This window comes from Schistocerca piceifrons, chromosome 2 (assembly GCF_021461385.2).
Source record: "Schistocerca piceifrons isolate TAMUIC-IGC-003096 chromosome 2, iqSchPice1.1, whole genome shotgun sequence".
In the NCBI taxonomy this organism is placed as follows: Eukaryota; Metazoa; Arthropoda; class Insecta; order Orthoptera; family Acrididae; genus Schistocerca; species Schistocerca piceifrons.
In genome coordinates this window covers 561914397-561926723 of record NC_060139.1, presented here as the reverse complement: position 1 = coordinate 561926723, position 12327 = coordinate 561914397, and the positions used below count along the sequence as shown (strand labels likewise).

Here is a 12327-nt window from a genome sequence, read left to right as displayed (position 1 = left end):
TCACTATCTGGTTTAGCCAAATACCATTTTCTTCCCTGTTCCCAGCCATAAGGTACACTTGTACAAGAGTACATAAAGCTACAGAAATGTCATCACCTCCCCTGCTCATGCAGACATCCCCCACCCCGGTAAAGGGAGGCTTCACTCCCATCACCCACCCCTATAAACTGCATGATTTATAACTGGCAGCAGCTTTAATACTAATAAGTGCTGGAGAGACATATGATAGATTACTGTTAGGACAGAAGAATGTTTACTGATCAAGGCATTCGGCTTTTAAGTGTCACCCAAGATCTGTTTGCTTCATAACCAAGTAAGAATCAACACTAGCAGGTACACCAATTCTCTGCACAAGGGGAAGAAAAAAACTTCTCCATGTTGTGACAGTGGCACTGGAAAGCACAATGTCCACTATGTAGTTCAAGAGCTTTCCTTGGCGATCCAACAGATAGAGGGATCAATAGGTAAAATTCATTGCCTGGATATTATTTTGCAATTTTAAATAATTGTAAATATTAGTTTTTAGTTATGTAGCTACATGATACACAATATAAGTAAATTTTACAATCTAAGTTGTAAAGCTTACAGCGAAGGAGACAGCACGATGAACGATTCAAAAAGTTTCCATTTTTTGATAAAAATGCTATAGAAGAACTAATCACAGTGTTGATACGTTACTCAAATTCTATGATGAATGGAAATTTGATAAGAATTGTAGGTAAAAAAAAGTGCAAATTATGGACAATCTTTTTGACAAGTCTCAAAGATGATTTAAAACAGGTGAAATAAGAAGATAAAAATTTTCTACCACTTCAGTGTCAAAAAGGGCAACCAGCCTCTGGTGTAGATCAAAATGGAATGTTTTGACACTTGTGACTTGGGGACTCAAAAAATTTCTATCAGTGAGCAGTGATGCTGCTAATGCAGCAGAAAGCCAGCTGTTACTGTTCAGCAAAAATTACAGAGTACATTTCCGGGGCACCCCAATATCTTAGTGATAAGAGCAAAATCATGGGTGTTTACTAAACACTGGAAAATATGAGTTACAACCAACAAAATTCATGCATTTTATTGTGATAAGACAGCAAGCAACACAGGTTCATTAAATGGTGCCTGTCAAAAAAAAAAGTGGTTTAATCATGACCTTGCAATTACTCTGCTTCCTTCAAGATATTTCAGTTCCCTCATATGCAGAACTCTTTCCTTGAATGGATGTGGGAGCCAGACTTTCTGTCACTGAAAGGAATTAAAATAGGTCACCACGATTTCCTATTCATAGGTCAATTGAAAACCTATTAAATGTTTTTCTGGAAATCAGGAAAGATGTCAGGAGGGGTGGGGGAGGAACATTTACAGCAATATTGATACTTACTTGACACTGTGACTCTACTTTCATTCGGTGATGTTTCAACAGCACAACTTGTGCTGCAAGCAAAAGAAAGTGGAGGGGAGTGCAAGTGAAATGGTACAGTCTGGATCATGAAAATTATTTTTCTTCCCATAAAAATAATGAATTCTTGTATTTGGTAACTACTGAAACAGAAACTATCTGCAGGAGGATATTTTACATCAGCAACAACTTACTCAACAAGGACCTGTCAATATAGAGGTTATGAAAGTAGAACTGAAAAAATTCAAAAGACAAAAGTTTGATGCAGAAAGAAGTATCAAACTTGTCCAGTATTTCAATAATATTTTCATAAAACCTGGAACAGAAACAATTTGTTTAAAAGATTCCTGAAGATAATAAAAAATAGCCAGCTGTTAACAAATTACTTCTTGGAGGGAAAAAAAGTTCAATGTTCACTCATGTCGTGTTTTTCTTAAATAGAAGTTTTAAGCAAAAACTCATTTATCTTACAGAAGTTGTGTGTATTATTAACAATATAACTTTTCTTAAATTTTTATGTTTTAAGGAAATTTTCAGCATGTTTGGCTCATTTTGTTTTATGCCAAGTGCTGAGGTGACGATGTGACCCTACAAATTTACTTTGAGAATAAAAAGGAAAATTGATGAGAAGGGTACGAGTATATCACAACTGAATGAAACGAATGGTTGCACATATCCTATTTTCCGACTTCAACTCTTTTTGGTGTGTCTTAGCAGTGATCCAATTGATAGCTACAAGCTACCCTCTAACGACAACCTATTCTATAACGTGAAAAATCAGCCATCATCAAGCCACCCTCAAATGACTACCTATTCTATAACATGAAAAACTGGCATCTTTACAATGTTTTGCAAATAAGGGGCAGCTTCATATAACTATGATTTTAAGATGTCTTACAGTACCAGTATTCAATGACAAAATTGTACACAAGCGGCTTGTCCACTGGTAGAAGTGCTCAATACCTAAGGAAATTAAGAGTGTGGTTAAGGTTGCAGATTTTATGTACACTGGGAAGTTGTTTCACATGTTAATGTTTTCTTCATAACCATGCGGAAGTTACTTTCCAAATTCCTCTCAAACTTCACACACAAGAGAAAGAGGAATGAAAATAAGGGTTTAACATTCTATCAATGAAGCCATAAGGGCTGAGCAAAAACTAGGATTGGACAATACCAGTGAAACAAACTTCACTCTGTTCTTTCGGCTTCTTCTATTTAACCCCTTTTGGTGCACTCTGCATTTTACCCTGAGGGCTATACTGCTCACCAAATGCTGGTGCTTCTACTGAGAGAGTGTGTTGTGACAGATATGAAATACTTACTCAACTTTGAGAAAACTATTAGATGAAAAAAATCTGATTTCTGTAAATCTTACAGTCTGAGATCTTCACTTGATAAAGAGCTGAATTTATTTCCATTATACATCATACTTCCTGTGCTGTATCAAACTCAGTAAAACAATGCATGAAATTTTAAAGAATTTGTAGACGTAAAAACGCACTGTGTAAACTTTGTGTATGGTTGATTTTAGTTCATACATTTCAGTGAATGAAATGTAGATAAGATACCAAAATTTTATATATTATAAAGAGAAGAACATTTCATTTTGTTTTCAAGTTACTGATATTTAAATCCAAAGGACAGTCGCATGCGACAAGCCCATTTTTGTGTTAACACATCGTGAATCACATGGTCAAAACAATAGTCTTATTTCATAAATGATTCAAGATATTGCAACAAGGCTTTTTGCAAATGATAGTATGCAAAGAGACACATATGTTACATGGTAAATACTCAAACTTTTCTATTCACTGAGACACGGAAGTAACTCATCCGCAGCAGTGAGAGGTTGGCAGCTTAGCATGCAGACAGACATCAATAGCACAGTAGGGAAACCTAAGTGGTGTGTTTACACATGTCCACAGCACCCGCGGAATGGAAAAGCACAACATTTATAAACATCCCAGCTCCTCACAAATTCAAATCTGGTGCCTAAATTGCTATATCATATCAGTCAATTACATATAATGAAATGTGCCCTTCTGTAATTTGCCCAGCCATGCCTACCTCCTTTCTCTAACATAATTGGTATGACACACTCCAGTTCTTTAGGGTAAATAGTAAGAGTGTAAGAATCATCAACCTGAAGGTTGGGTGCACCACTGATGTGCTTTGTGACGCATGAAACTGTAAGTAAAGTTGTTCAGCAACAAGACAGGCTAACGAGTGAACCACAATGCAAACTGGACTTTACAAGCAGTCACGAAAATGCCAACTATACTAAAATTGCTCATGACTAGGACATATGTTGCACTACAGTAATTTGTGAGAATTTTTGCTTACATATGTTCCCAAATCAAAATTCAGTTTAATATCTATGTCATAAGCTCAAAAAAATGAAAAGCAGTTTTGAACATCTTACATACATGTGATGTACAAGCAGCTAAGTCGCAATTTAGAACAGTTTTCGGAAACGAGTTTCAAGCCAGAGTTATTGGAAACAGTTTCAACAGGACTATTACAATGGAGCCAAATCTGGGGCAAAACATCAATATGTTTTATACCTTTTTCATGTTCCACCATAACAGAATGGAAAAAAAAAAGAATCATCAAAGTTGACCCACTGTATAGGACACAATCAAACAACATAACAGCTACTCAGTTTCTGACAAGTAACTCAACACTTGCTGACAAAGTAAGCAACTGTGATATATCATCTTGGTTTTAGGGTCATGTCACATAATTCTTTGTGCAATGAAGAGACTCAGCTTTTGAGATACCTGTCTCTTGAATGTCCTCATGAAAATGAATCTTATGCAAGTAATGTCTGGTATTTTGTACTGGTTATGTAATATGGATAAAGAAAATTCCTATCATTGACAAATAACATCCTACTACAGAGTGTTGTAAAAAGAGCAGGGTACAATTATAACATAATATAAACATGATATTTCATTTATGATGGTGATGCCCTTGACAGATAAAATTATTTTAAAAATGGGTTACTTTCCAGTACAATATCTGGAACTGCAACCATCCAATACTTTATTTTTTCCATACCCAGTGCTCACAGCTCTTTCTGATCCTTTTCTCTAATGTGCTTCCATTAGCCATACCATTACACTCAACTTCACAAATAAATAAGACTACCACTGGAAATCATACCATGACAAAAATATGCACGAGTATTGAATTTTTTCGATAATTTCATCTACTACGAATTTAAGTTCTTTTGCAGGTATAGCAATGATCAACAAAATTACATTTTTACATTAATTTGGCATAACATCAATTTAAAGATATTTAAATTACACATCACAAAACTTCCAAAAATGGCTTTACTGTACGTATAAAACACCCCTACGTAAAGAGCTTAACACTCTCAGGTTTGTACATAATATATTCTCTATGTAAATTTCACACCTAATTATATTAATTTTGTCAGCGTTCAATTGAGCTTGCAATGATGTACAATTTTTTTAAAGTGGTTTCCTCAAACCTGCGACTGTACATTACGAACAAACATCAGGTGCCACTATGAGACCCCTTAAAAACGGTACCAGGACTAAAACAGCTATTATTTCTGCATAATTCCCAAACAATTCTCACAAAAGGTTTACCGCTGAACAGATAGCTTCAAAATTTAAGTTTATTGTGCTCTTCGGCTTTACTGTTTTTAGTTTTTTCACCACGTCAAGAATTTTCATGGATTATTTAATAGAATATTCTAAGACATCAAATTTTAGTTTCAAATTTCAATAATACAGATAAATCAGTTGACTTTCAAACTCTCAGTATGTATTCTTGATTAACAAGAACTGTTATTAGCAGCTCCCCCAAGAATAGTTTTAGCATGTTTCATGGTCTTTAATTTGAACAATTTCAACAACACTTTTCTGTAGAGAAGCTTTCATGTAAGTTTTCAGGCGAACACAAGGATTGAATAATAAAGGGTGGCAATGTTCACACCTCATAATCTTTATTTACCTGTCACTTTCTGAAAAAAGTACAATAATACTTCTACAAAGAAAATAATGAGACAGATTTAAATGCAATATATAAAGAGGAAAAGGAGCTTAACCAATTTCTGTCCCTCTTGTCAGCACAATATCTATGCAGTGGACTAATTTATTTTATCGCATGACGCTGATTTGCAGTCACAGGTCACTGCTTTTTTTTCCACCATTAGCATAGAAAGATGTTTCGTTTGTAAATCAAATACAAGCAGACACAACAGTGACACGAATAAATATAAATAACCCTAAATTATAACATCACAAATCAACCGTGTCTTGTACACACATAACAATTTAATACATTGTAAGACAAAATGCAGACAAAACATGCATCATAACACCTCAATTGCGACTATCACAGGTACAAAGTACTCATACGGTTCTAACTTCCACACTTTGTTACCTCTCAACAGCAACTAACTTCTCATAAACATGTTCATGAAAATTACATGGAAGGTTTTCTCACAATTAAAGCTCTCTGTTCACACCACACTCGTGCACTCACACTTAAATAATTCGGCTACTCCACAAAACTGATAATAACTAAAAATTTTTTTTTACAACATGAAGTCATGTAGTCAACTGGAAACGAAATTCCACAGCGTACAATTAGATGTACCTGTGACGTCACGATTTATTCATGCAATGTCAACTTGATATTTTAGTTTTGAGGAAACTGCAGTGAAAAATCAGAATTACACTGAGATCACTATTCTGGCAACAGGGATGGAAGCCATCAGAACCAAGAAACAGGAAAATTTAGATTTTATCCAACATTAACATATTTCTTAAAGTACACAAATTTCCACCATAAAAAAAAAACAACACACATACGTAAATCTCAGAAGCTGTTTAAAATGATTAAATAAGACGCATAATACAACAGGAAGGTTAAGAGGAGAAAATGGTGGTGTTAATACTGAGAATTGGGGAGAGGGGGAGAGAAGAAACAGCATCATCATCATCATCGAAGAAGAGCAGAAAGTCGCGGAGCAAAGAGCAGAAAGTCGCGGAGCAAAGAGCAGAAAGTCGCGGAGCAAAGAGCAGAAAGTCGCGGAGCAAAGAGCAGAAAGTCGCGGAGCAAAGAGCAGAAAGTCGCGGAGCAAAGAGCAGAAAGTCGCGGAGCAAAGAGCAGAAAGTCGCGGAGCAAAGAGCAGAAAGTCGCGGAGCAAAGAGCAGAAAGTCGCGGAGCAAAGAGCAGAAAGTCGCGGAGCAAAGAGCAGAAAGTCGCGGAGCAAAGAGCAGAAAGTCGCGGAGCAAAGAGCAGAAAGTCGCGGAGCAAAGAGCAGAAAGTCGCGGAGCAAAGAGCAGAAAGTCGCGGAGCAAAGAGCAGAAAGTCGCGGAGCAAAGAGCAGAAAGTCGCGGAGCAAAGAGCAGAAAGTCGCGGAGCAAAGAGCAGAAAGTCGCGGAGCAAAGAGCAGAAAGTCGCGGAGCAAAGAGCAGAAAGTCGCGGAGCAAAGAGCAGAAAGTCGCGGAGCAAAGAGCAGAAAGTCGCGGAGCAAAGAGCAGAAAGTCGCGGAGCAAAGAGCAGAAAGTCGCGGAGCAAAGAGCAGAAAGTCGCGGAGCAAAGAGCAGAAAGTCGCGGAGCAAAGAGCAGAAAGTCGCGGAGCAAAGAGCAGAAAGTCGCGGAGCAAAGAGCAGAAAGTCGCGGAGCAAAGAGCAGAAAGTCGCGGAGCAAAGAGCAGAAAGTCGCGGAGCAAAGAGCAGAAAGTCGCGGAGCAAAGAGCAGAAAGTCGCGGAGCAAAGAGCAGAAAGTCGCGGAGCAAAGAGCAGAAAGTCGCGGAGCAAAGAGCAGAAAGTCGCGGAGCAAAGAGCAGAAAGTCGCGGAGCAAAGAGCAGAAAGTCGCGGAGCAAAGAGCAGAAAGTCGCGGAGCAAAGAGCAGAAAGTCGCGGAGCAAAGAGCAGAAAGTCGCAAGAAGAATTAGTTTTACTGTGCATGAATTTTGAAATGAAAAACCCTACTTCAATGCAATCAGAAATTTTACAATGCCAGTTTGTATAATTTACAATATTTTTATGTAATGGACAACTGAACGTATGGAAACTAAATAACACATGTGATAATTGCAAAAGAGTAATGCGAACGGTGCTACAGGAAAGTACTGGAAGAGTTAAGCTGCAAGTGTTTGTTAAGAACGAGAAATCTTGGTTCTGATGGGATTATGCATTCGGAAAATAGTAATAAATATGGGAGTATGCATCTAATTTTTATTAAGTTTCCAAGAAATGTTTCTAAGCAATAAATGGGACACAGTCACTTAGTAACAATAACTTATTTATAAATTTATCTCTGTAACTGCAACACAGCAAATTGTTGACAATACAGCATTACACATTTAATGATGTCTGCAATGTCTAATATTGGGAACAAGTTTAGCAGAAAATCACTCCAATTAAAATAACCACTTAATCCTGCGAGAGGTATCTGTTCTACAGGTAGTGACATAAACAAGAACAAGCATCATGAACTATGTATCTCATTTTATGATCAACTCACAAGACAGCAGGACTGAGCCTTTCAAAATACTTCTTATAAGTATCTCCAGAATTAGCCTGTTACCACAGTATTACTACATCAAAAGGATCCCTCTTAATGACTTTACGCTATGTGGGAGCTCACCACTATCAGAATAAAACTTATTTTAACACTATTCAGAATTTAATAGCCCTGAGAACATTTCCAACAGCTCAGAACTTAATTTAATGAAGACATTCACAACTGAATCATATTTAAAATACAGCCCGTGGAATGTTTTTACAAAAGTTATAAGAAACCAGATTATTTGCAAAACATTACAAATATAGAGTAACAATATGGTACTGCTATAGCCCATGTTGAGAATTTTGAATTAACTTAACAAGAAAATACAGTACATAAATTTTGATTATTATTTAGCAGTAATGACATATACAGAGACAGAAAACGAAAAAAGTCACTGTTAGAACTTTAAAAACAAGATAAAATGGCGACAAATTAAAACCTCTTTACCACGCTTCCAGCTTAAAAATGTTACAGTCGCTAGTCAACAAAAAGACTAATAAAATATTACCTTTAAAAAAATACTGTATCTAAAACTAAGCAAGTCTCATAATGCAGTGTTAAAAATTAATACTGCAAGTGCGAGAAGCTCCTTTACAAATGTTATTTGTAGAACAATGCATTTAATTAATCTCCAATATCTGTTCTGAACAATCAATTGAATTACTGATGATAGTTTTAAAATAGAGGTACTAACACAATCAATAATCTACTTACATGCTCAATCAGTGAAGAACACTTTATCAGAAAAGTAAATTGCTCAAATAATTGTATAATTAATTTCAATATAATTAGTACATTGAACACCCTGGTCAAACACACCACTTCAAGAACAGATACCTTTCACTATTTGAAATTCAGCTCTGAGAAGTATCATTCATATCAAGTTGTAAATGATAACACTACTCCTTCAGACAAATTTAAAGTTTCACAACAGGGCAATTCATTCGCAGGGAAACTAAAAATTGTCACATGGTACTTCATTTGTTTTCATTATTTTGAAATTTATATGTACTGCTGAAGTGAGCAGACATTACATTTAACAGTTTGATCAAAATTCCGTTTGCACAACAGCAAAATCATATTTAAAGTCTGTCTTCCGGTGAAACTACAATTCATGCTGATATATATACACGCACACACAATTGGATTATAGGCAACAATATTTTCTCAACAGGCAATTTAACACTGTAGCAAGTAAACCACCTTTAATATGCCTAACTTGTCCCCAAAGCAATTTTTTATGTCCACTTTCATGTTTTTACTCGTCAAAGGAGTTTTTAAAAAAATATTGTGCTATTATCAAGAGTATCTTAAGCCAGATATCTATAGTAATTTTCTAAACACTATGCCTGACAAGTTGCATACACTCCACTAAATTACAATTTACACTGAAGTTTTTAACATCAACTAATTAATGAATTAAGGTTTTTTCCATTGACACTGAGCAACAAATGAGTAACACCAATGCTCACAGTTTAATATAGATTAATTGAAGTGCAACAGCCCCCTTTTTGCCTTTACAGTTTCACATAATATTTCCGAAGTGTTCAGCTCTTTTTTTAAAAATCTCTTTACCAACATGTTCCTGGGTTACAATCATTAGTGGTACACAACAAAAGCATCATTGCAACCAAGTTTGCATTTCCCCCACTACATTTACAAAACTTTAATAAGTTGCAATAGTCACAGCACCCAGTACTGGAAAGTACGGTCCAGTCCTCACATGCCACCAACCTTAAACGTATGAAATGAAGTTTAAAGTGAAAATCCAAGTATTTAACTATACCAGAATTCTGATAATATCAGAAGTATTTATTATAATTTGCATTCACGTGTAATTCATGCTCTACAATACAAGTCGCTTATTTCACAGAAGCATGTTTAACTCCACACATTCAGGGGGGAAACTGAGATGCCTACTATAGGCTACATACAACATTGTTTGAACAATCCACATTTGGTTATTATGTGCAAGTGAACGTACATATGACACAGATATCAAACTGCAGGATTTCAGGCAATGGGAACTAACAACAATTGAACATCAAGCGGAGAGCTCTATCAAGAATAAGGTTGAATTTTTTTTTAAAATGAGTTGTGATTTGCAAAAACTTGTAATGGAAATCTATTCCACTGACTACAGTACAATAACCAAGAACTTTACCACAGAGATTCACTATGGCCTTATAACAGACACACTTCAGTCACTTCTGCGAACTCTACACATATTGCACAAATAACACAAGTAAATATGTAGTTAATTAGGAATATTTATATATTAAAGCTCATATTATAGGTGGTCTCACTTATGAAAAATAAAATTTCATGGGTTCCCATGGAAACTTTTAGAAGTACACGAGTACACCACGAATTCCAACAGTTCATCTTAGTGAGTCTTCTTATGCGAGACAAATGCTACTTTTTAAAATTAATTTGTTTCTTGCTGATAAAAAGAAATATCAAATAGAATGACCCACGATGGAATTAAAACATTCTCCCTCATTTTATCAATTTCGCCATACTGACATACCCTCATAGAATTCTGGCAGGTAGGGGCTGCTGCTGTTAAAACACACCACTATCTTTGTTTTCATTGAAGCAATAAAGACACTATTATCGAAATAAAACTATTTAACTGTGCTATTCTGAATTTTTTTCTTTTTGTTATTATGTCCCAGTGGAACATATAAAACAAGTTCTATCCACTGATAATGCAGGAAAAAAAGACACTAAATATTCTGATGTTAAGTTAAGAGCAAGATCAAAACATCAAAAATAACGAAACAGACAGGGCAGAACTAGATTTTTCAAACATCATACTTTTTTAAAGATACATGTATATGAATTTTCTTCTCTGAACAGGACAAGAGCCAAAGAAATATTATAAAAAGGATTTTATTGTAATGTCTTCATGGTTCCAGACAAGCTTAAAGAGAACCCGACCCTTAATACATTGAATACCGACAATGCAGATGGGACACTGTGCATCACGTTAATTCCACCAGTCTGGGTTGTTGCTACCTCCTCCCCCACCTCCATTGCTGCTGCTGTTTGAGTAAGTGTTTCCATAACCACCACCGCCACTGCTGTAGTAGCCTGTGAACAAGAGTTAATGTAATAAATAAATGGTAATGAATCGAAGTAATTTTCTATTTTTATACCTCTGAGCTTAATTTATTTATCTCAACACATTTATCACAGCGTACTTATGTTGGCTACAATCACAGGCCCACAATATTTCCACTATCAAAGAATCTCTGTACAGTGATTGTCAACCCTTCAGCTTGTTTTATTTATCAGCCACCTTATAGAATTTTACATCTCACTTTTCCAGTTTAACTCTGAAGTGCCTGCTTTACAGTGCCAAACTAGAAGACTGAGTTCGACACACTGTTCGTTGCTGTACTGAAATAAAATTGAACTGTATAAAAACCAACTGAAGACCCCTCCCCCTCCCCAAAAATTCTTCTGCACTATATATATCCCAGCACCAATAATTCTTATTAAAAAATTTGATTTCAAACTATGTAAAAATTATGGTTATTTATTAAATGTAAACAGCATGTTTATGTTTGAAGTTCGTCTTATTTTTTAATTAGTGTATTGTTTTCCCTCTAAATCACTGAATGCAGCTTTGAATGAGGATACAAGTTCTGTATGGGGTGCTCACAAGGTTTTGGAAGACAGAGAGAGTGTGTGTGTGTGTGTGTGTGTGTGTGTGTGTGTGTGTGTCACTAAATTGGTGGTGTAATCCAAGAACAACCAATCTTAAAAAATCTTATTTGTCTGAATAAAGCATTGAAATTTAGAGAAAGCTTTCAATGGCATTAATATAGTCCATATTTTATTCTGCGGTCATATTTGATACTCATAAATAGGATGTTAAATGCTTTTTTGTGATAAGGTCCCCTAGCATTTTTTAAATAAAATTTTTTCTGTCATTGGTTGTATTTTTAAAAAATTAGTTTCACTGACTTTTAGGTATTAATGAATGTCATAAAGCACTCAGTTACAAATATATATATTTTTGCTCTTTTCGGCAATAAAACCAAATCAGGTGCCTGTATAATTAAAATTTGTGCATGTTCCATACTTTACTCTTATTTCCATATGTTGATACAAAGAGAAATAATATTAGATAATAAAAAAATGCTATATGTTACATTATTTTAAGGCATTCCATGTGTATTAGTCTATAATAGAGAAAAACTGAACTACTATTCAAAACATAAAAGTGTAATTTCCACACTAACACTGTTTGTACTATACACAGTTTCATGGATGGCAGCTTCTGGTCCTACTCTATGAATGTATAAGGGGTACTGGGCATTAACAACAGTAGGCCTTAACTTTTCAGTAGATAATCTTATAGATGGCTT

At 35.4% G+C, this 12327-nt stretch overlaps 1 protein-coding gene across 1 annotated transcript in view; it reads right to left on the bottom strand.

The window, feature by feature from the left end:
- Nucleotides 1-5348: 5348 nt before the first annotated feature.
- Nucleotides 5349-12327, bottom strand: part of LOC124777709 (ATP-dependent RNA helicase DDX3X) — a 175174-nt gene continuing 168195 nt past the window's right edge. The window contains exon 14 of the mRNA XM_047253205.1: nt 5349-11044. Within this exon, the coding sequence (XP_047109161.1) occupies nt 10941-11044 (104 nt within the window). The 3' untranslated portion in view covers nt 5349-10940. The remainder of the gene's footprint in view (nt 11045-12327) is intronic.